This window comes from Pyxicephalus adspersus, chromosome 1 (assembly GCF_032062135.1).
Source record: "Pyxicephalus adspersus chromosome 1, UCB_Pads_2.0, whole genome shotgun sequence".
Classification (NCBI taxonomy): Eukaryota; Metazoa; Chordata; class Amphibia; order Anura; family Pyxicephalidae; genus Pyxicephalus; species Pyxicephalus adspersus.
The window spans coordinates 70,623,478-70,649,460 of record NC_092858.1 but is presented as its reverse complement, the minus strand read 5'-3'; the positions used below and the strand labels follow the sequence as shown (position 1 = coordinate 70,649,460).

The 25,983-nt window shown below is 36.0% G+C and overlaps 1 protein-coding gene across 2 annotated transcripts; it reads left to right on the top strand.

Annotated features, from left to right (window-relative positions):
* The first annotated feature begins 1,276 nt into the window (after window positions 1–1,276).
* On the top strand, window positions 1,277–22,543 carry LOC140332468 (interleukin-1 receptor type 2-like). 2 transcript variants are annotated; one of them, XM_072413719.1, is made up of 10 exons: window positions 1,277–1,410; window positions 3,070–3,160; window positions 7,883–8,144; window positions 9,269–9,449; window positions 11,600–11,774; window positions 13,039–13,104; window positions 14,519–14,651; window positions 14,786–14,931; window positions 16,259–16,389; window positions 21,758–22,543. In XM_072413719.1, the coding sequence occupies exons 2-9, from the start codon at window positions 3,082–3,084 to the stop codon at window positions 16,384–16,386; spliced, it is 1,170 nt and encodes a 389-aa protein (XP_072269820.1). In that variant the 5' UTR covers window positions 1,277–1,410; window positions 3,070–3,081; the 3' UTR covers window positions 16,387–16,389; window positions 21,758–22,543. The 2 variants fall into 2 exon arrangements, with proteins under 2 accessions (XP_072269820.1, XP_072269825.1); XM_072413724.1 differs by lacking the exon at window positions 16,259–16,389.
* The last annotated feature ends 3,440 nt before the right edge of the window (window positions 22,544–25,983 follow it).

The following is a 25,983-nucleotide window of genomic DNA, read 5'->3' as shown; positions in this document are numbered from 1 at the left end:
ACAGGGGCAAACAAGCAGAGTGGGGGGTCACAGGTAAAAGGTCATTCCAGGCAGCATAAACTCCCAGGGTCAGAAACAGGCGAAGTCAGCAGCAATAAATCAGACAAAACTCACTCCAGCACAGATTAGCCCAACTAAATGCTACTACAGGCAAAGAGCAGTTGGGGCAGAGATGCCATAAAGCCCCAGCAGCCAATGGCAGCTCAGGACAGAAATCAGGAACTAATCTGCCTTTAAAATCCCCTTCAGCTGTACACAGCCTCACAGTGTATGTTGGAGATGCTGATAAAATACATCAGGCTGCACAGCTAAAGGGAAGTAAGGGCTGCTACTGTTTCTTAGTTTCCTTGTGAATGTTAATGAATAATAATGAATCTCCCAAAAACATGTTTTTTTCCTTTGTTTGTGATTAGCTCACAGTGAGGATTTTATACAGTAACTGTAGTGTGGTATACCAGTGTGTATGTACCACACTGCCTAATAATATGTTGGGACAAACATCCGTCCTAATTGCATTTATTAAAATAATGTAATTGTTCCAACTTACATACAAATTCAACTTAAGAACAAACCTACAGTCCCTATCCCATATGTAACCGAAAGACTACTTGTACATGGTTTAATTTTTGTAAATAAATACTGATATTTTTATATATATTTTATGACTTGATTGTAAGTGTTTGGTATCCTTTAAAATCCCTAATTTTGTTCAGAAACCGTAATGTATGCTTAATATGTGAGCAGGTTGGAAACAGCTTTTTCATTAGCAAACAGAAGGCACTATGTGTTAATAAAATAACTGAATAATCTCCTTTAAACAAATGAAGATAAATCACTCAGGACTTGAATGTCACATAATAATACATTTTGGTAGGGACATTTGGGTAAGGTTTATTTAATAATTTACCAGCAATTTTTAGAGGTGGATAGGAGACTGCCCTGGGAAAGGTTTGAAACATAGCAGTGTCCTGTAAAGCTCCTTTGGGATATACCAGCTAATAACATACATACACATGCACTTTCACTACTAAAGGTCAGTAAATTAATTGTCCTAATCTACACACAAAGAAAGTCTTCTATAACACATTTTCTGACAAAAAAGGAACATATTCTGTGCTTTCCCTTCATCTTTCCTCATTTGAGCAATCAGGATATTGAGGGGGACCTGTCTGCTTTATTTTAGACTGTGATTATGAAATTTTAGGGGAAGTTCTACTATGCACGTACAGTATATATAGACTCTACTCAATGGCAATACCAATTTTTGGGAAAACCATATGAAACCATTGTTGGAATCTTGCTCAAATAATACACACATTTTACTGTTTCTTCTGGATATAAAATATTTTATTATTTTATTTATTAATCAGTTCTGCACTGTCTGGAGGCCAGTGGAGTACACTTTCAAAGGTAAGACCAATGTATTTACTTACATTTTATTGTGGAGTTATATTGTAATTTAGTCATTTGACTTTCAAAACTCATTCATAAGGCTTATATTACTAAAGACCTATGAACTTTTCTTTTGCTATTTTTTAACATTTTATGTCCTTATTTTCCTTTTACTGTACTGTTGTATTTTTTTTTTTTTTTTTTGCAATTTATAGTAATGTACCATATGCAACTGTATTTTATTGTTCTGAATGGTCCCATCTATAAAAAAAAGAAATCTGGTTACTCTTTGTTACTCCCCAGTTTACTAAATACATTTGCGCCACAGGGAAACTATACTTGAGACACATTTGGTTTTCTGGCCATTTCTGTGCTTTATTTAGCTCTTATATCAAGTTGACAAAAGTATATAATTATCTTTCAATAAAATGAGCATAAATTAGGTAGTAGCTGTGTGGGTAGATTAAATAGTTTAGGAGAATATGCTTTGCCAGTGATCTTCTGATCAAAACCCTGCAATAGCCTTTCGGCACTCAGCTTGAAGCCCTACAGGTTTACTTCTGCAGGTGCAGAGCCTGTACTTCCTTGATGACTTATTTCAAATTAATATAAATTAGTAATTCAGCATATTTAATGTAATTACATTTATCTGTACTTTTCTTTGTTCCTATTTGGATAGTAATATAAGTGCAACAATGTAATTGATGATCCATTTACTACAGATGAATATTATTGCCCACTTCAACACTCCCAGGAACACATGTGATTAATGCATTATATTCACAATACTTAATGTATGATGATAGCACTAACCATGGATCGTTGAAAATAATAAGTGTTGACTAATTTTTTAGAATATTAGGTTTTTACTTGTACTTTGCTGAGCCTCAATAAAATTACTCCAATAAAATAAGACTCCATCACCTTCTCCTGAATATGTAATACCTTTCAGTTCTTTCAAGGGGTTCCCCCATGTTAAATAAGGTTGAGAAACACCTGGGAAGCCATTTTTTGCCCGTGCCCTAGACGGTGATGAATGGTCCAAGCTCTGGGAGGCGGCAAATAAAAGCTCCATACGCACACTTTACAAATAAAACTAAATAAATAAAATATTTGTTCCAGTGGTATCACACGATATGCTGCACAGGCTGCAGACCTTCTTTGCTGGAGATGTGGATCCCAGCGTGTGACACTGGAGCACAATTTTTAGTTCTGTTTCACTATTTATAGCTATTGGGACAGGGTTAATTAGCTAATCACAGAAGTGACCCAGCAGCGGTTCTCCCTTGACCCACTCCACCATCTACTTTTATTGCCCTTCACATACCCCCCCAAACCCACATCTAAGCTTATCACACATATTTTGGTAGCGGGCCGTACTTTAATCCTGGCCAAGTGAAAATCCACACAGCCCCTCACTTTGGAGGACTTACATGCTCATGTCCAGGAGGTCCGTTTGATGGAATATCTTACCACTCTCCTCAAAAATAATGTTGCTAAGTTTAAACAGGTCTGGGAATCTTGGGATGCCTATTATGCCCACTTACAGGTTTAAAGTGTTGATTTGACTATGTGAGCTGCTTATTAATCATCATAATGAGCGATTGACATTTTGAAGGTTATTTATATATTGGTAATTTTAGAATTATATCATTATATCAATATTTGTATCTTCAGGTTGCTGTTAAGATGTTGCTTCTATTCATTGTGTTTGGATCCTGTTTTTCCGATACGTCAGGTGTACCGTTGTATCGAATGAAGAATGAAGGTAACACAAATTATATGTTGTTTTGACACCCACATCTGTGTAGTATTACTGATTTCTAATAACATGTTTTTTTGTCTTTTTGCATCTATCCTCCTGACATTATATGATGGTACTGGCAGTATGTTATGTAAGGTATTGTAGGAGAGGGGTTGGTGGTAGTTGCTATTTCTTTCTCTAAAATACTTGGACGTTTTAAAGTGTATGCAAGCCCTAACAATTGACTTTTCTTAGGCTGGGTCTACATGAACGTTTTTAAAAATACATATAAACGTTCCTACTGCATTTATATGCACTTTTACTAGCATTTAAAGCTTGCCTTTAAAACGCTGGAAAACGTCTATGCTGCGTTTTCCCACATATTTCTTTATTTTTAGTGCGTTTTTGTTTCAGTCGCTTGGGGAAAATGCCCCTATTGAAATCAATAAAGTTGTTTACCCACGTTTTTCAGCGTATTCACGTGTTAACCCCGGGGTTTTAACTTTTTAAGCGTTGCAAGGAGCTTTACAGATAACGCTCATAAACGTGCCTAAAGGAAACGTCCTGGTGTAGATTAGCCCATTGAAATGCATGAGAATTTCATACACGGGCTTTTAAAGTCTCAGGTTAAACGCTGGGGAAAACGTTTGTGTAGACTAAGCCTTACATAATCACTTTTTTGTATTAAATATACTATCACATACATTTTCTTATATTCTGTTAAAAAATGTTGATCCTGCTTAAAAATCCAGTGACCTTCCTGTGCCTCCTACAGTGTTATTATCCATATCCCTTTTATTAGAGTGTAACAGTTATGAAGTGACCGTTTGTGAAGCTAGAAAAATTAATCTGCAAACCTTATTGAATTAGAAATGAGATGTAATGGCTTTTATTTTGCAGCATATTTATCATGTGAGCTGTGCCTTATTGAATAGACATTTTTTAAATAATTCATATATCACTCAACCAGGGCTATTTAAATCGAATCGGTGAATTAGAATCCATAGTTACAGTAATGTGACAGAATGGGAAACCTGCTACGTAGTAATGTCTTGTAGGATTCTAGTCTACACTGGCAAACTGTATAGTTTTGCAGAAGGTAGTTTTTTTTTTCAGTAAATAAATGTCAAGGTGTCTTTGGGCCTGATTTATTAAACCTCTCCAAGGCTGTAGAGAACACACTTTCATCAGTGAAGTTGAGTGATCCAGCAAACCTGGAATAGATCTGATCCAGGATTCAAAATATTTGCTAGCAAATGGGTTTGAAGAAATCCATTTCAGGTTTGCTGGATCACCCAGCTTCACTGATGAAAGTGTATCCTCCCCGCCCGGAGAGCTTTAATAAATCAGGGCCATTGTGTTTCTGAAAATATGTTTCTATGTGACTCAGCTCGGAAACAGAGACTCTAGAGTTTTATTGTAGTGACAGAAATGGCAGCTTCCAACCACTGTGCGGTATTTAACTAATCTATAGCACTTGTCAATACTTTGTCATGTATTAAAGCTGAAATAAGCTCCCCTAGGCAACAAAAGACAGGAACCTTGGGCCTGATGGATGTCATAGGTCCTATCTACAATCTCCTGGTTTATTTCTGCAGCACATCAGACAAACTTTTCAACTAGTTAGATCTGTGGATGAACAGCAGTTGGTGTCATATGGAACCAATAGCAGTATTTGCAATGCAAATATGGAGGTGTTTTCTGGAGGCAAAGGCATTGGGGGCAAAGCTGCTACCATACCAAGGGAGCAATTTTGAACACATTTTTTGTTGACTTCAATTTTTAAACTTATTTACACTAAAATAGGTAAGCTGATTCTGAAAGTGCAGTTAGTTTTTTCTGTACAGCTTATAATAATGCGATTACTGTAGCGTGGATTTGTAGGCTATTCATTTACACGCAAGACAGTGTGGTCAGAGGTTTGCGCTGCTCTACGTAGCGAATAAGTAAAATTTGTTTTTCAAATTCACACGTATTTCCTTTTATTCAGATTATGTCTGGCTCTGCTGTTTCTCGTCGTAAGTGTCTAAACAACCATCAAGTCTTGATAAGTCTTGAGCCACTAATGTGTGCAAACAGTGTGTTGAGGGTTTACAGATGTGGACAAAGGGAACACATGAAAAGATGCTTTTTGATATACCTATGGTTTGGCGCGAGCTAGGAGATCATTTTAATGACTGTTACTTTTGTATAGTGAAAACCTCAGGATATAACAAGAAAAGTAAATGTAACATAGAGTATCCTAGTCCACCATTGGCTATAAGCCCAGTGGCTTTTTCAGATGAAATTCCAGTGCCGGTTTTCGTTACACTACCCTCTCTTGAAGAACATGACTATGGTGATGAACTAGGTAACAATGATCAAGAGTTTGAAATTAAAGAGGACTCTGTTCGTAAGGGATTTGATCAGCATGAGTTATTTGGCACGTGATTTGGGACTATTGAAGAATGCTTCAGAATTCCTAGCATCAAGACTGCGTGAGAAAAACTTACTTGAAAAAGAAACTAAGGTATTGTACTTTCAAACCAGAGAAATTGCATTCCTGCAGTACTTTAGAACTGACAGTGGCTTTGTGTATTGCCATAACATACCTAGTTTAATGGAGGAATTGGGGATTCCAATCTATAACTCAACTGAATGGCGACTATTCATCGATAGCTCAAAGTGGAGCTTAAAGTGTGTCCTCCTTCACAATGGCAATATATTTGGGTCAGTCCCAATTGGCCATTCAGTTTCTCTTTGTGAAGAATATGCAGACATAAAGAGCATTGAGTTGTTGCAATATCACCAACACAATTGGGTCATCTGTATTGACCTTAAACTGGTATTCCTTCTTTTTGGTCAGCAAGGCGGATACACCAAGTATCCCTGTTATCTGTGCATGTGGGACAGCAGAGCTTGTGAGAGGCATTGGGTGGAAAGGAATTCGGCCTCCAAGATCTGCCCTAAAACCAGGTGATCCAAACATTCTATATGAGCCACTTGTCGATGGAAAGCATATAATTTCCCCACCTCTGCACATGAAACTGGGTCTGATGAAGCAGTTCATTAACTCTTGGAGAGCTACAAAATGCTTGGTTGCAATATAAGTGTCAAGATGCATTTTCTGCATAGCCATCTTTCAAACTTCCTGGAAAACCTTGGTGCAGTCAGTGATGAGCAAGGTAAATGATTCCACCAAGATTTGAAGATGGAAGGACGGTATCAGGGTAGATGGGATGTACAAACGATGGCTGACTATTGTTGCAGCATCCGGCGGGATTTTCCTAACACTGAACACTCCAGGAAAAGCTATAGGCATAAATTTTTACCTTAACCGCTTACCCGATTCATTTTCAAATGTTTGACTGTAAAAATCATAAAGTAACAATAAATCTTTTGTATGAACAAAAGAAGTTTAAATAAACAGTACATTCAAGTTATTACTCAAGTTAATAATTCATTATTTTTTCATTGTATGTAAAATTTGTATGTTTTTTGACAAAAAATGGAGGGTACCCTGTATCGTGAAAACTGGATGTGATAGCAAAAAACTGGGTCATTTCTGGATTCAACACCCACAAATTTTTAAAAAGCAAGTGTAAGATCTAACTCAACAAAAATGCATTCCCTAGTGATATTTGTACAGTTTGACTGTTACTTTGCTGCTTAGTGAGTATTAGTGAGTATTAGATCTCTTTCATTCTTTGTTGCCGGACAGCATTTAAATCAAGAAAGTGAGCTATACTTGCAACCATCTTTAGTTATTCTATTGATGATGGTTATGTCCATAGACATCTGGAATCAGCATAATGTGCCTTTGTTATAATCACATTTACGTTTATGACTATCAAGGCTGGAGTGTTTAAAGTGGATATACAAATGCTATATGGTTTGGATATACTTGAAATCAGTGAAGACCTATTTCATAATGACTTTTTTTTTTTTTTTTTTTCATGACATGTTATAATGTGATGAAAGATTATAGAATTTGTAAACTTTATTTTTTCAATACTTTTAGACACATTCATAATGTGAGATATAGTATTTTTGATATTATATCTACTAGGATACTATCTGCCAGAAGCTTGTATGTTCCCCGTGTTTGCATAGCTTTCCTCCCACATGGATTGAGTGGGTAATTGGCTTCCCACAGAATTTGACCTTAGACTGTGTTAATGACATATGACTAAGTTAGATTGTTAACCCCTTTAAAGGAAAGTTGGTGACATTACTATGAACTCTGTAAAGTACTGTGTATTATGCCAGCACTATAACACTTAAAGTCAATCATGTATCGTGGATAAACATTAATAAATTATTTCATTATTATATAATTGTTATAGAAATATTGCATTTAACGTTTATTGAAGAGCATACAAATACTGTACTTAAAAAAAAAATTTTTTTACAATCTTTTTATTGTTGTCTGGGTTGTCCCCAAAAGTAAGGGGAAATCTGTAATAGAGCCACAGATAACAATAACACTTTACCAAGGTTTTACCTTTCCCAATTCTGTGATAAATTAAAAATTAAAATGTGGGTATAGACTGACTTTAATTTGTCCACTGACAGACTAGTGACAACGTGTTAGTGAATAACCAATGACATTTATTAAACATTACCATGCCCTCATATGATGTCCTACATCTTTTGTCAACCAATGTTCAAATATTTTTCAGCTATACTTAAAAAAAGAATGTTTTCATATGTGATGAAACTGGCAGAAATAAATAATTTACATGTGTTATTTTTGTTGTTTTGTAGAAAAATGTCAATTACAGGTCACACATCCTGTTGGTTACTTTGTTCTGAATGAGGAGCCAGCAATCATCAAATGTCCAATTTTCCAGTATTTTCAGCTGGATTTATCTGAAGCATATGAACAACCATTACAGCTTGTGTGGGACAAAAATGGTTCTGAGATTATAAATCTAGAAGATGGATCCAGAATCCAGACAAACCAAGTTTCCTTATGGTTTCTTCCAGCAGTATCAGAGGACAGTGGCATCTACACCTGTATTGTCAGGTATCATGGTCAATTCTTTAATCTAACATTCGAATACATTGAACCATTAATAAAAATCACTACAAGATAAACTGTGAAAATAAAGATATTGTGATTCAGATTTTAAAAGCAGAAGTATTGTAGAAAAAAAGGACCCTGGTCAGAAGAGTTTACAATCCAAGAATATTGGGGCAAACCTATCATTTTAGATATATGGGGGCTGTCATTACTGACTGTCTTTATCAGAAGAAGTAGTCAGTAGTGTCATTCATTTCAGAGTTCCAAGTATAAATGTTTGGTAAAACTAATATAATCAGTACATTACTAACTACACAAAAGCTTTATTTATTTTCCTTAGTGATTGATTTAGTGTTACTCATATTTTATTTTAAAACAGAAATAAGCAATAATGTCTGTTGATGTAGGGTCAGCCATTCTGAAAGTAATACTGAATAAATGCTAACTGGGAAGATAGAATGCAGGAAAACAGCAAGTTGGAATTAACAGAATGATCACATCTGAACATCACAATCCTCATGGATCTTGTTTTTTTTTCTTACTCATAATTCCATAACAAGTTATATTATTATTACTATTACACAGTATTTATATAGCTCCAACATATTATGCAGCATTGTACAAAGTTCATAGTCATGTCACTAGCTGTCCCTCAAAGGGGCTCACAATCTAATGGCCCTACCTCAGTCATATGTCATTATTATAGTCTAAGGTCAATTTTTGGGGAAAGCCAGTTAATCTAACTGCATGTTTTTGGGATGTGGGAGGAAACCCATGCAAACACAGGGAGAACCTGCAAACTCCATGCAGATAATGTCCTGGCTTTGATTCGAACTCTGGACCTAGCGCTGCAAAGGACAGAGTGCTAACCACTGAGCCACCATGCTGCCCATAATTATTATTATTTATTAAAAAACTAGTACGATTCACGTTACTGTCTTATGAATCCATATGATATATAATTGAGTGGTTATGTCATTTCTCCCAATTAGTAGTTCAGCTTTATTCAATTTATTGTTCATTGTCAAATATAATACTAATGGATTTGATAATTGGTAGTTGTTTTGATTAAAATAACATTCCTTTCCAATGGACGGTATAAAAATGTTAAATGTGTTTGTTTTTAGGAACTCATCATTTTGTGTTGAAATATCGATGTCGCTGACAGTTGTGAGTGATATAGAATCATCTTTGTCTGATATTGAATATGAACAAATTGCTTTTGAGAACTCCAACTTTCAAATGAATTGCCCAGATATAGATGAATTTAGAGGTAATTCGAGCAATATGATGCTGAATTGGTATAAGGTATGATATTTTACATTATTATTATTTAGAAAATGAATGGAAATATGTAAAATTTGAATTATCAGTTAATCATTAGTACATTATTTCATGAATAAAATATGTTTGACTTGTTTGACAGAGCTACACTACTCACAACTTTGAATAATGTTCTTATGTCTGCAAAGTTATGTCTGGAAATGCTTTGTCAGATAAGACAGACTATTTATTTTATTTTACATAAAGTACAAAAAAAGGTGCATTCTACATTTTGAATGTAGAATTTTTAAAATCGTTTAAAACATTTTCATGTTTTTCTAACATCATTTATAGAAAACACTTCAAAAATAACATTGTAAATATAAACCAACTTGTACTTACTATAGATTATACTATACTTTCCTTTTAAAGAGGGGAACATGAAATAATATTCAGAAGCTTTTCTGGGTATTAGTATTGTTGCACATACACTTTTTACCAGTAGATGGTGCTAGTTGCCTTGGATTCATGCATGTTGTGCAATAAGCAATGATATGAAGAAATGCTTCAAATTCTACTTTTCCAAAATCTGGCTGCTGTGTGCAACTGCTCCATTTTTGCTGCAGTTTAATATATGTTTTTGCAAATATTACATATCAATGTAATAATTATCTAATGTATTTAAACTATTTTGACATGAGCTAGTGAATATAGTTACATGAGCGATAGTATCTTTATAGGCCAGCTTCTTATCATACTTCATACATAAGGAACTAACAAAAAAACTAAAGACCCTTCTTCTATGCTAGTAGTATGTACAAGTACTATGTTCTATGTTCGAATACTTGTCAAAAATACATTTATACTTCATATATATTATTATATATTAGATATAATAATAATAATAATAATATAATAAGATATTACATTTTTTGCCCGTAATATATATATATATATATATATATATATATTTATATTTATATGTATATATATGTAAAATCAGTGTAAATGCGTCTTTTTTGTGTAGCCCAGTTTATCTAAACTTTCAATGTAAAGAAAACCTCCCATTACTTTTTTTAATCAAATATTTTTATTACATTATAATGACAATGCTTTGATTTTTAATAACTTTTGTTAGTCCCTTTCTCAAGGTATTTTAATTAAAAAAGACAAGATAGAGAGTATGCCTATTTTTAGCATGGAGGGGCTATTTATCATTTGGCAGCTATAAATAAATGAGTAAATTAATTCTGACTCTTTTAAGTATTTCCAAATGTGCATTCATGTTACCAAGGGAACTGGGTCAACCTTTGTTGAACAAAATGTGGGAAACGTTCTTCAATGGTTCCTAAACTAATTTTAACATTGAAATGTGCCATTGTTGGTATTCTTGTTGCTTTTTGCCTTGTTATATTTTTACCATCCATGCTTTTTAGCCACAGACCCAGAGCATGCATGGTGGGTATGAGTGCCAGAATAGTTTTTCCATGGCAGTGACGCAGGAAGCATTGACGTCACAATATTCATAAAACTGGCATTTTTAGAAGGTGTGGTCAGAAATGGCAGGCTTTGTGGTTTCTTTGTGACAGGTTTTCTTTTATGCAATATGGCATTGCTACCACAATTACCTCATAATGAGCTATCTGGGGCACAGATCCAACTTATTCAATGCCATATTGATTGTACATAAAAGAGATATGCTAATGTGTTCATCATCACCAACTCTACACTGTCCTAAATTAAATGTACTCTGTGTCCAGAGGATAAGTAGACAGGCTATGCATAAATTATGAGTTATCCAGATAACAGAAATATATTTCTGGGTAGTGTAATTTATGGATTTATTATACAGGAGGAATACATATATACACAAGGAGGGAATATGTTAATTTACATCCCATTTATCTGTTTATGCCCCAATTGTCTGTCCTTAAATTCTACTTTATTTATTTATTTTATAAAAAGATATTTTTCATAGGTGTGGTAACCTGTATCAACCAATCTAAATGCTGGCTTCTGATGTCAGGCCCCTGCAAAATGAATATTGTTTGTTTTTGTAGGTTATTGCACAGTGAACCCGTCAGGATGGAATGTTACCTGAGCATGTACATGATGTATCCTTAGGCTTATGTGTGTATTGAGCTAATAAAACATACTATGATTGCTAAACATGCCTGTTCTTTCTTTATAAATAGAATGAAGAAGCTCTGGTGAATGAAAACTCCAGATTTCAGTATTTTCATGGTACCACATATGTTTTGATAAATGGAGTACATTCTGATGATGCTGGGTATTATAAATGTCAGTTTAACTTCATTCATGGGAATGCAGAGTTTTCAGTTTCCAGGATTATACATTTACGAACTATAGGTAAGTTTTATCATCTTAGTACATAAATGATAACCTTTGTACATATTCTGAGCAAACAGTGAAAACGCTTTACAACAAGCCTACATTTGCCTCTTTAGTTATTATTTAGTAGTCTTTTTTAAACTTTATTAGAGAAGTCTCATCTGTCTCAGCCCTCATATTTAAACACATAGCAGATGTTTTTAAACTCTGGTACCTAAAACATGGTCCACCAGCTCTCAGATTGGGACCTGCTGTGTCCAGGATCTCAGCAGTGAAAAGTGTCCGTATTGTGCCAGAGCTGAAATTATCACTTCTTTCCAGCAGTCAGCACTGATCACCTATGTGGGGGGACTACTGCTTCTCTGTAACCAATGTTGATATGTTTTTCTACAAATATGCTGCTATTGTGCAACCCTCTTGAGGTGTTGGGGGTGAGCTTAAAGCTGCGTACACACGTGCAATTTTTGTCGTTGGAAAGGATCTTTCACGATCCTTTCCAACGACAAAGGACTACACGATGCATAAACGGTGGATCGTACAGCACCGTTCTGCTCTATGGAAAGGGGAGGGGGAGAAGGACGGAGTGGCACCCTGCTGCGCGCTCTCCCCTTCCCTTGCATTAGGATCGGTTATTGTTCATCGTTCATCGTTCGTGGATCCGCCAGGACGGATCCACGGACGATGAACGACGCCGACTGTACACACGCCAGATTATCGCCCGATATCTGGCGGATGCCGGTTAACGGGTGAGAAAAATCTGACGTGTGTACGCAGCTTAAGGCTCCATGAAATATTTAATTTGGTCACCACTGTTTCTGCATCCAAATTCTTTAAAATGACATGTCATGTCCACCAGCAATTTCTGCCTTATTGCACACTAAACAAAAAATATGAGCAAAATACTTCATTTTTAGCACAAAACTCTGTTGAAAATGCTTATTGCATTCTTAATGGAAGATTTTAGGCAGTTTTCTCCACTACCGGCCTTGATACATGTTTTTAAACACAACATGGTGCTTCCATACTCTGTCAAACTTAAAAATATGTAAATCAGTTCATGTCCATAGCCTGGGTACCTATGTACTTTAAGGCTAAGTTACAGTCACTACCTTTTATTTACTTATAGTCACATAATATAATGTTTAAAAATGTTATGGTTTGTGACTATAAGCAGAATATACAGAGGAAATGGAAGTTCTAATTATGATGAGTTATATAAAATGTTTGTACATACCTTTTAACATGTTTATTGAAATATTTTACTGTATTTTGTTATACACAGGTCAAGGGAGAAGACAGCATCCTGTTATTGTTAATCCAAATCGTAAAACTATAGCAGCTTCCATAGGTATGACTTTTATCTTCTAATTAGAGGAAAAGCGAAATTAGAAACTATTTTGTAACTATTATTTATTATTTAGTAAGTGTGTGGATTATACATTAAAAAGTTAAATATTTGCTTTAATACCTGAATAACCATCAATTCTATCCTTACAATACAAGTGACTAATTTGTATGTTCACAATTTTTCCAAATAAATTCAAACCCATTATTATTATTTTTTTACATGTGTACAAGGGATCTAATGAAAGATGCTATTCAGAATAGTGTTAAGAACCAGCCACAAGATAGTGTGCATTCATTGATTCACCAGCAATTGGTATGTGATCCCCCCTGGTATGGAGTTTAAAGCAGAACTAAAGGCAAAATTTACCATATCATTTAGTTCATATAGATCTGCCATACCACTATTACTTCTATGAGTATATTTTATGAAATATGTAACTGTACAGACTTTCCTTTCCTTATTGAAGCTGAGTCAGTAAGTGTTCTGGGACTCCCTACTATCAGAATGGTTCTTTGATGTACAATAGAGAAGATAAGGTTCTGATTGCTCTGTAAATAAACCAAGAACACTGCGGTGAGAAGTGTAATGACTGCAAACAGCATGTATAGCTCTTCCTCTGACCAAAATGTGACCTAATATGGCTGCTCCCAGCACTACTGTCCTATGAAACAGGGGTAATTTGTTTTTCAGACAGATGAGATTACTTTAGGACAAAGGCAGGTATAATACCTATATGGGCAAAAAGGTGTTTGAAGACAGGGTTATATTGTATGTTATACTGTACTTCCACTTAGGATGTTAGAATTGATTCATACAGATCTGTAAAGGTCATGATGAATTCAATTTAAAAAGGAAAAAAGTAGAAACTTTGAGCAGCATCAACACACATAAAGAGGTAGAATAATTTTGTGACTCCCTGAAACAGAGTGATCATAAAAGGCCATATCTAATCTGGTAATATATATATAAATATGTACAGGTTGACAATCGAAAATCCGTCCATCGATAATCCGGTTCCTTCAGTTTTCTGGCTGAATTTCAGAGCGCATTTTTAATACAGGCACTGTAGTACACTGTTTGGTCACCTATGTTTTGATGGCGCTGTACTCCAGAAACAGCTGTTAGGTCTTGCTTGCTACAATAAATACACGTTGAGACGTCCCTGCTGCCCGCTCTCCGGCACTGTGTCAGATGTCCGCTGTTGGTGCGAGAGGAAGGCTGCCTGTGTGTGGAGGTGAGTATAACCTTCAAAACCCTGGAAAATCCTCAGGTCCAGAGGTTGCCGGATTTTTTAATGTCAACCTGTGTTTATATATAAATATATATATATATATATGCATGCTGTATAACAAAACACTGTTTATAGCTGCCATTTATTATATAATATTATTTATTGTATTTATTTCTTCCAAAGGTTCCAAACTAGCCATTCCATGCAAAGTGTTTACTGGTCCTGATGAAAGCAGTCTAATGGTGTGGTGGCTGGCTAATAACTCTTTTGTTGATAAGTACTCTACAGATGGTCGTGTGGTAGAAGGTACATTGAAGTAAGTATTTTTACTATAATGTTATATTCATTAATCTTTATTGCACAATATATTTTAGCTATGCTCATGGGCTAAATGCTAAGTGGTACACATCTGTAATTCCCTGGCTAAGGAATATTATTTTTGCTATACAGAAAGACTACAGCTGTTGATGGTCAGTACTTCGAGCTCCAACTCATATTTGAACGCATCACAAAAGAAGATTTCAGTACAGACTTTCAGTGTATAGCCAGCAATGAATATGGCCATGAAGTCTTACCAACACAGATAAAACAAGCAGGTAATGTACGAAATCTGATGTGCCCATTGATCTCATTTTTAGTTGATACAAATTTTGTATATACATATGCGATATTGCATATATATATATTATATTGTGGATTGTTTGCATAAAAATAATCTCCTACTGTGAACAAGATCTACATCTATTTTTTCTCTCAGCATTAGTTGTGAGCATTACTTAATGTCATCTTCAGGAAAGATGATAAATTTAAAAAAAAAACACATAATGTTGTAGAAAACTGTAAACTTTTTTCAGGATTTCATGCAAAATGCATTTCAAGCAAAAATAAAAATATATTAAATAATATATTTACTTTGTAAAAAAAAATTGTAAACATTAGTCCTGGGTTATAAAGTGTAGTTTAACTTGTCCATGAAAAACCTAATTCTTTTTAAAATTCCCCAAATGTAGTCTATGATGACACAGCATAAATTAGAACTTGTCCTCCTGACAGTAAATAGTAAGCCCCATATGGCCAATAAGGCTATTATGTGTAAACGTTTAGTATATTGCAATATAATAAACACCTAGTTATTACAGTGGCACATGTTTGTCTTGCTTGTAACTTAGAATTTAAAAGGGCGAAGTGTTCTATAATAATTATATTTTATATGTTTAGAATCGGTTTAATAACAAAAGAGGAATGCTTTTAAAATTCTTTGTAAAATAATGTCTAAATCTGATTTACAGCTTGGTCCAGTTACATACTATGGTGTGAAATCAGCTTAAAGTTGTCCATATGTCTGCATATTTGGTTACGTTATGTTTTTTTAGTGGTGGCAGCTCATTCTGCATCAAATTTGGTTATCCTTGAGATGGACAAAGGTGGAATATATGGTCAGTCCATGTGGATATCCTAGTACTAGTACAGTGCAAGGGTCATTGAAACAAACCCTAAAACATGATGGAACTATATGTATATCAATGTAGCTTTCCACTTCTTGCTAGGAAAAAGCAAAAAATCCTTTAATGAATGTTTCATTGGCAAGTATTCACCTTTGCATTTTGCTGTGTAGCTGACTGGAAACTTTCTGCGATGGCTCATCAGCAACTTCCCGAGTTTTCCTTTGTTTGGTTACTGTAGAAAATTACTTGAAGCTTTAGTCATGCTTTCTGGTTGCTCTGTTTGCATCTGCGAGGCCAGTGATTTAGTTGGAATCTATGCTTTGTTTACATTGTGTTTAATCACTCATTGTTTTTGTGATAAATAAACACAAGCATGTCTGCACATTAGAATACAACAAAATTGTCTTAGAGATCTGACTTGTGTTTAATTGATTGTGGCACATATTAGTAAGCTTATAATTTTTCTACATTTCTACAGCCTCCCCTTTTGCCTGGTACATTGCAGCTGCCCCCGCCTTTGTGGTTTTCCTAGTTATAGCGATAATATTCGTGGGCAACCACAGGAAATCTGGAAATAAGAAAGATTATACTCTGGCCAAGTTCTAAATGGTAAATGTATTATCTTCTTAATTTATGAAAGTAATTATTCACTCGGTTGATTTTTGACTTTGTGCTTGAGATTCTTAATCGCATGAGACCAGCCTTAAATATTTTACCCTAAATAGCTTTTTTATTTTACTTGCTAAAAATGTGTATCCACATATCTGGTAATGATTTATTCAATTTGATGTCCTGTTCTAAAATTCCCACAGCTGCAATAAATCTGAACTCTAGATTTTACTGTGGCAAAGTAGAATGGGTTTCAGTGCTTTAGCATATTAAGTACTTCTAGCACTTCCCTACCCATACCAGCAAGAGATGTAAAGATAAAGCTGCCTTTTGTTAGTGTATAGTGGTAGTAATCTTAGAGCTGATCACCAAATTTATATTCCTGGAGCCCACAACATCTCCTGCCACATAGTACATGGAGAAGATAGACTATCATGGGACAACTTGGATGATCCGGTAAACCTGGAATGGATTTCCTAAATCTCTATTTTCTGTTCCAGTGCTGGACCAGATCCATTCCAGGCTTGCTGATCACCCATGTTTTCCCATGATAATCTTTCTTCTCCATACCGGTAGTTTTATGCCTTTATAGATTATTTTGTCTAATGAGGAAATAATAAAGTTTTTATAGGCTTAAAAGTATTTACCATAGAAAGGCATGCAATTTAGTGTACTTCAGTGCATCCAAAATACACCAAGGTACTTTCTTGTATCTTCATAACTGCTTTGAGGTATTGGCTTATACTATGGGTCTGATTTAATAAAGCTCTCCAAGACTGGAGGAGATTATCATGGGTGAACCTGGATGATCCAACAAATCTGTAAAACATTTGGTCAATGCTTGCTAGGTAATAGGAAAGTATTTTAGGAAGTCCATTTCAAGTTTACTGAATCACCAGTTTCTCCCATGATTGTCTATCTTCTCCAGTGTTAGAGAGATTTAATACATCAGATCATTCATATAACACATAGAAAATAAACCCACCCCTGGAGTCATGGAGCCAGTGTATTATCTCCATACATTGGTGATTAAGAGAAATTGCTTCATACATTGGTAGCCGATGGAGAAGCCCCCTTACATTTACCTCCCCGGCGGTAACCCCAAGTGTGACTCGGGGTATTAAAAAGTTGCTGAAAATGGTAACCCCAAGTCACACTTGGGGTAGGTAAACCTATGGGAAGTAATAATAATTACTGCCTTACCTGATCCTCTGGCGTCTTCTGCACACAGTGAGTCACCGGGGGAGTTCCCAGTGACGTCGGTGTGTGTGTGCGTTGCTGGTGAAGCGAGGCGGGAAATTCAAAATCTATTTGTATTGCATTCAATACAAAATACCTGTATTGGATGCAATACATTGCATTGATATGTGTAAAAGCAGTACATTGTTTTTATGAACATTTATTTTACGGTATAATAAAATAGTATGAGTACAATATTTATTTTATTTATTTATTTTTTTAAATATATTTTTACATGATTTTGTGTTTCAAACTTTATTATACTCATACTATTATATTATACTGTAAAATAAATTTTCATGAAAAACAATGTACCGCTTTTAGACATATAAAACCGGAAAGAAATGAACCGCCAGGGAGGTTAATAGTCAGTGAGGAAATACCCATTTACTTTAGTGGTCAGTAAAAAAATGTTCCCCTTACGTTGGTAGCCAGTGAAGAAGTGTCTTCTTACACTGACAGTCAGGGCCCCTTAACAGGACCCATTTTAGATTAACTGTGAACTGGACAAGAAATAAATTGGAGTACTGATGGCTGGAATGTTTCAGACACTCTAAAACAACCTAATTCATGGAGAAGAGAATGCTCTACTCTTTTTGATTCTTTCTACATTTCTGATTTAAATCACTTGAGTTCAGTAAAAGTGTTACTATGTAACAAGTGTACCCCTGTAAGTGGAAGGAATAGTGTTCTTGTGTCATTGGGGAAGGAATGATGCCCCTGTGTCAGCTCTAATATTTGTGCTCAGTCATCCCTCCATGTAACATGCTGCTTTGTGTAGTGACGCCATGGTCAATACTCTACAGGAATCATCTGGAAGGAGATCTCTTGGCCTATTAAAAAGGGGGGCCTAGCACCTATTACCATCCTGCATACAGCAGCTCCTTATGTCTGGTTTACAATGAAAAAGCTCAGCATGCACAATCTACACATAGGCCCTAATTTATTAAAGTTCTCCAAGGCTGGAGAGAATACACTTTCAGAAGTGAAGAAGCTGGGTGATCCAGAAAACATGGAATGAATTTTTAAAAATATTTTGCTATTTGCTAACAAATGTTTTGAATCCTGGACCAGATCCATTTCAGGTGTGCTGGATCACCCAAGTGTATTCTCTCCAGCCTTGGAGGGCTTTCATACATCAGGGCCATTGTACACACATATACACAACACTAATTTACATATACAAAATTGTACATACAATCTGCACATTACATAAAAACCTACACAGAGCACTGTGTTTCTTACACAAACATGCACATAACCTGCATTTTTTACACACACATATACCCAATCAGCACATTGCACATCATCTGTACATTACACTTGAACATGAACATAATATGCATTTACACACAAATCCATGATACCTGCACCATATATACAATTACAATCCAGCTCCTACTTTGCTCCCAGCATACTTCAGATGCCTGTAAGTGTTGCAGATGGTGCACACAGCAAAACAGCTCAGTTTGCCCAACTTAAATGCTAGCTGTTCCCCATTACTTAAATTGGTGGTCAGTGAAGAAGTGGTGCCTGTTGAGAATTTCACACATTTTCACATCTTTGTATGCCACTGGCTCTATTGTATTACTGACTTTTGTATTTCTTCTGCAAAGTTGCATTGCATTGCTTTTCTAGGCTTTGCCACTTTTAGGTTTATGAACATTCCATTATACTTCTTGAGCCTTACCATATGGAATGTTCCTTGAAAAGTATGTAATGTTCACTGAAGTGTTTCTATTCCAAAGTGTATTATTTCTTGTGACTGGATATCAGTTCAGAGGGACGTGTATTGTGTTTCACTGAATTTTAGTAAAATTATCTTATTAAACCTGTGGTGAAGTGTAAATAATGATGTGTGATTTATAAGGGCATTTGGAAACTACTCCCCAGAATATGTGCCATGTAAAAACACTATTTCAGTGAGGTGTGGGCTAAAGCAAGTACATTTAGGTTTACCCCCCATAAGCACTAAAATACCCTGATTAGTGACCATTTTGAAAAACAAAAGAAATAAGGACAGGTTTCTGAACATATGGAAATACAAGTGAAGCAAAATAGAGCATTAATATAAAACCATCTACCAGCTTAACTTGTATTATTTCTTGTTAAACTTTAATTTAGAAATAATTTGTGCTCCCATATTATAGTGTTCTATCTAAAACTGGTTGGCTAGCAAGACCATTAGATCTAAGACAGCTAAACCACAGATTTATCTTTCTAAAACTATTTTAAAGACTGTGGTATGTATTTGGTTTATTTGTTAAAGCCTAACACAGCTTACAATAGACAGTCCAGTTGTGGGCTGCCTTTGGAATTGGACTTCAGTGGTACAATTCATCTGCTGTAGTTTACTTTATTTTTTGTATACAGCATTACTCCCTTGTAGACAAAACCACTAATTATTATCTGTGTTTTTAAATCCCAATAGTTAGGGAGATACACTGATGGTCCAGGACAAGTCCCCCAAGCCAGCTAGCTGCCTAAAACACAGCAGCTTACACTGAGATTATTATTGTTGTCAGCAGAATCAGCTGTTCTTTGGTTTTATATAAGTGACTTTTTGGCTACTCCTGGCTAATTAAACAAGACTTTCTGTATGTGCAGAAGCCACAGATAGACTGACAAGTTTTATCTGTTTTTATGTAGTTTTTTTAAAGACTGCATGGTTTATCTAATTAGACAGTCTAAGAACATTTTCGGGGTTAATCTCAATATCTGAATACTGTCTTATTGCTATATGGCAGCTTCACTTTCCCAATGGTTTGTGTTAGATATCATGTGCCATCTTATACGTGTGTCCTAAAAAGTGTGTATCTTGAACCTTGGTCTTTTCCCTTGTACAAATTGTCATGATTTCAACATCTAGGAGGAAATCTTAAGCAATAATTGGTTAAAGGGGAAATTGCATTATATCCCACTCTGTTGTAAAAATATGTAATTAATGAGTTGGCGGTTCTTACTTTGGACTGCTTGACATTGTTAAAGTTCATTCAGATAACAGGGCTTTAACTTTTACAACTTCCTTTCCCAATAAAGAGGTCCGTCCCTGTTCTAAACAATAACATCTAGCTTATGTACTAAATTATTCTGTCACTTGTCCTCCTTCACTGTGAACATTTAAGGGTTAACACGGTATTTATTTTATACTTACTGCATCTATCAAAAACATATACCAATGTAAACTAACTGAGGTGTGGTAGAGATATTGGTGGCCAGAAGAAATCACACAGAGCTGATGAAATGTTACAACAGAAACCTTTATATAGTTAAAGGATTGGCAGTCCAACAGCAGTTCACAAATGGAATGTTTTATTATAAACCTCTACTGCTTACGGTCTATGGAACCATATCAATTACTACAACAGGAAAGTTCACATAGACCCATAAAGCCAATAAAGCACATTATCTTTATTCTGGTAGCCTGCAACACAATCTGCTCATTAACAGTCCCCTTTCTATCTGTCCCTACCATGCCCAGAATTCCCTAGCAGGTGGAAACCTTCCCAAGATGTCCGTCCCAATATTAAGCAACATTGTGGACCAATAGAAGGAACAAAATACATTGACCCAGGTTCACCCAAAATAGCTGCTTCTTGACCTGGGACCTAGAAGCCTGGGAAGACTGCAGTGTATGTATAAAACTCCATCTAGTGGACAAGTAGAATTACTACAGGTGCACAATACCAAATACATAAACAGTATGGCCCATGTCAGTTCACCTATCAGAGACAGTGGTACCTTTCATAACAGATCTTTCCTAGGTGTCTACACCTATTTATCAAAAAGTGACAATTACTTAATAGATACCCAGTTATTTTTCTCATGATCATTTTCATGAAGCCATATTTAGGAAAGGGAGAATTTTTTATGACAACACATTTAGATTTCAATTTGATGATTGACATATGAATATATATTTATCATTTATGAAAACCTGAAGTACACCTGAAATACAAGTTTGTGTAGACAACTGTCCTTTAAACCTACAGATGTTAATAACCATGGCTGAATACTTTTTCATAATGTATGGACTTTGATAAAAGTTAGACTTATAAAATGTGTGCATCTGAAAAACATAATGCAAAACAGTCTTCATTATCATCTATTCTCCTTTTTTTCTTCCTAGGGACTGGACATTGTTAACTCCTCAAGATCCTTCTGATGGATAATCATACTTGCATACAAATGATTGCTTGATATTGGAAGAGAAGGATGATATGTATATGTAATTATAAATGTATATATGCACCTGAATTAAAAAAATGAAGATTACAGAACAAGAGAAAGTAGTCTTGAGCTGAGCCAGATACTTGTGGCTGGTGACTGGACCCTAAAAGCAGTAAACATTTGTTTAATCACATGGCTCGCAGAAGAAATCTTTTGCTAAACACAGCTGAGGTTGTGGGTGATCTTAAGAGCTGAGCTGATCTCTAACATCTTGTAACTCTTTATTGGCCAAGACAAACTCTGCAGTTGTTTCTTTTTGCATATCAAAGCACAGCTTGCTCCAGAAGTTAATGAATGTCTAGGCTCCATAACATTTTTTTTGCTTTGATTGTGATTAACTCACAGAGAGGATTTTATACAGTAACTGACACCGCACTGCCTAAAATTATGTTGAGACAAACATCTGTCTCAATTGCATTTATTAAAATAATGTACCTGTTCCAAATTACATACAAATTCAACTTAAGAACAAACCTACAGTCCCTATCTTGTATGTAACCTGGGGACTGCCTGTACTTTGAAATAGTGATTATGTTTATTTTGGGCTAAAGAGCACCTGTGTAAATTCATGGCTGTGTTAGGGTATAATGGTATAATACGGATATAAATATGTCTATTCTACTACTGTACTTTAATGTGGTTATACTGTATGTTGTGTAAATGTAATAAAATTAATATACCATTAGGGGACTGTGTAATTTTATTATGAGAACAATAGTTATGTTAGCAATATCAAAGATGAAAGATGTTGAAAGATATTCTTGTTGAATTACAAAATAATAGATTATTTAAAGCTCAGTTAGGGACAAAGCAGTATTCTTTAATCCTCATGAATAGATTAATAAGTAATAGACGGTTAACCCAGCTTTTTTTTGCTTTCTGTGTCTCCAGTAGGGGCATTTTCAATCATTTTGTTTCCCCGAGACAGTAAAAACCTGACAAAATTCTTACCTCTTCCCACACATACCAAAAAAAGTGCTGTTTTGGTTGGTGTTTTTCCACAGTAGAGATCGCCTTATTCCAGTCTGCATAAATTCTAACCTTTCCCTAAACTTCCCAAAATTAAAAAAATGACTGAAGTTGTGTTTTAAAATCTTAGCACTATCCACTACAAAATTTAATCTTGAATAGAGTAGGTCAAGACTCACTAGCAGGTTTCCTATCAGGGAAATTTCACTTTAGTTTTTGTCTCAGAGTTGAGTTTTTTTTACCCGGGTATAGGAAATTACAGAGGCTCGTACATGTTAGTTTAAGGGAATTCTTTGTGACTCAACACATAGAAGAAAGGGTTAGGACAGCACAATGGCATACAGTGGCAGCTGACATGCAATAGCAATCAAACACAGTAAACACTGACAACTGACTTCTAAGCATCCTCGCTGAATTCATACCAGGCAGTGAGAGGTGAATCTCTCCTCTGGAGTGGGTGTATTCCTATTGAAGTGACAGTTCTAAATTTAGTTCCAGTGGGATCCTTTCCCAAAGTACCTCACTTTTGGATCCCTTCTTCTTCGGGTAACCTCTCTGAAGCTAAGTCTACTACTACTGGGCCTATTACCTCAATGGTTCAGTCTTCATATCTCAAGCTAGTCAGACCCCAGGGCTGACCTGTGTTATCTTCCGTAGCTTTTTCTAGTCATCCTCTGTTTATAAATGGAGCCCTGATCTGTATCAATTAAAAATGTCCTATGGTTAGTAAATATTATTATTATATTATTATAAATATAGTAAAGATTTACTCACCCTAATACAATCAGGGACAGAACCTAAATGTTATGTTTTTAATTTCAGAGGTATGAATAGGTATAGCCTCTGGGTAGATGCTACACACAGCATCTTATCTAAAAGAGGATGAACATTGACAGTTGTCAATTACCCACTGGCTTCCCATCAAAGTCACCTGCAACTCTCATTTGTTTTTTTTAACTGTGGCTAGAAGACTGCTAGCTGCCCAGGCACTGCCTGCCAGGAACTCTCCATGTTATTCGCACCATAGTTAGTTGTTTCTTTTTATCCTGTTGGTTTATGTAGACTCTTATAGCAGCATGAAACTTATCTAACATATGAAGTCAGTCTTATCTTTCTTTCAAGTTCTAAAGTTGTGGTATGCAAAATTACACTAGGTAGCCTACTGCCAGTGAGACAATATTTTTGGCTTTTTGCAGATTTCCAGTATCTACCCTATTGTTAAATAAATTAGAGGGTTGACACACATAAACAATATTTGTAAAGGTATGCCTCCCAACCTAAGACTTTCATAAAAAGGGTGCTGAATAGCACTGAATATTGGGCATGGTTTACAGCAGTGGTCCCCAACCTTTTGGAGCTTATAGACTACTAAATGTACAGACTCCGGACCGGGCATTCGCAGGGAGCCGTGTGTCGCTCAAAGAGGAAGTGATGTCTTGATGCCAGAACCCAACCAGTCTCCCATCGCAGGCTCAGACCTGTGATGGGAGAGTGAGTGGGTTCTGGTTCACTCATCCAGAGACACAACCCGCCCACTGCCCCGAGCCCGTGATCTGTACGTGAGACATGGCCCACAGCTCTGGCTGGTGCACCCTCAGGAGAAGGACCCCGCCAGAGCCGCGGCCCACCTGTCTGACGGTTGAGGACCCCTGGTTTACAGGGTAACAATTACGTTAAGACAGTATCCAATGTACATGTTTGTTGTAGGCCTTGAGGGACATTGTCAGTGTCAGACCTCCTCATTGACAGCTAATCTCAGTGACAGACCCACTTCAGTGGAGACCTAAACAATAGACCCATTGGTGCAGATCTCATTGACAGACTCTGAATTCAGACCTCAATACCCAATAGCTCATTGGAGACCTCAGTAATTGACCCCTCCGCAATGCAGACCCCAGTAAAAATTCCAGTGATAAATCCCTCAATGACAGACCCCTAATGCAGACCTCAGTGATAAACTCTTCATTCCCAGGGCCCCCATTTGAAGACATAAAGACATAAAACTGAGACATAGACATAAACCCAAGGCATAAACTTCTCGGTGACAGACCCCAAGTGCAGGCCTCAGTAACAGACCTTTTAATGATAGACCCCCAGTACAGACCTCAGTGATAAACCTCTCTGTGACAAACTCTAAGTACCGAGATTGTCAGTCATAAACTTCTCAGTTGCAGACCCTCAGTAATATTACTGTGGTAGACTCTAAGACCCCTGTGACGGACCCCTAATGCAGACCTTGGTGAAAACCCCACAGGGACAGGCCCCTAGTGCAGACCTCAGTAATAAAGCACTCAAAAAGCCAGAGCCTTTCACTAATACATAAATGTGGTGCTGTAATATTTAACATATATCACCCTCTCTTTGTTACTGTGGATAGAGTTACTTAGAGTATAATGTAGCCCCTATAAGGGAGCAGATGTGTCTATGTCCTTTAAAGACTTTAAGGTTAAGCTGTTAGCAATGTTATTATATTGTATGAAGACACTGGCACATGAGTGATCAGAAGGGGACAATGAATGGCACATGAGTGATTTTCAACAATAAATGTGTACTGTAGTATTCTTCATGGAAAAATAAGACATCCCCCTGAAAATAGGACCTAGGGCTTATTTTGGCATTTCAAAAAATATAAGACAGTGCCTTATCATAGGGGAAACAGGGTATTGATTCCGATGGCAGAAGCAATGAGACTAGTGCATCTGCTGTGAGACTGAGCAACCCTTCAAAGCGGAACAGGTGGCTTTGGCCCATCAGATAAGTATTGCCTGTTGTATGAAGAAACTTTTGCCAACTGCTATCAGCAATCTTCTGCATTCAACAAATTCCTGCTGACTTATAGGAACTGGAGTGTCAGATATATCCTATTCCTCCTTTGGAACTCAATACTGTTAGCTGTTTGACTGCTGGTGGCTTTGATTCTCTTTTTTTCTCTTTGTTCTCTTTGCCCTTGTCCTTACATTGACTCATTGCATTGTTAAGAAGTTTCTGTTGGAAATGAGAGGAATTGTTATATGTTCACGTCAGAACTAGATTTATTTCCCCACCCTTGCTCTTTTCAAGGAAAACTGACTCCTAAGCGCTCCATTCAAGTTTTTTTTAATCTTTATTATATGTTGTTCACCTCTTAAATAAACCCCTTTTTGTTTGAACTCATTC

Bases quoted from the DNA above. Each gene is read 5' to 3' on its own strand.
- LOC140332468 (XM_072413719.1), top strand. From the start codon at position 3,082: ATGTTGCTTCTATTCATTGTGTTTGGATCCTGTTTTTCCGATACGTCA. The intron at 3,161-7,882 runs GTAACACAAATT...GTTGTTTTGTAG, and splicing joins GTATCGAATGAAGAATGAAG to AAAAATGTCAATTACAGGTC. The intron at 8,145-9,268 runs GTATCATGGTCA...GTTTGTTTTTAG, and splicing joins ATCTACACCTGTATTGTCAG to GAACTCATCATTTTGTGTTG.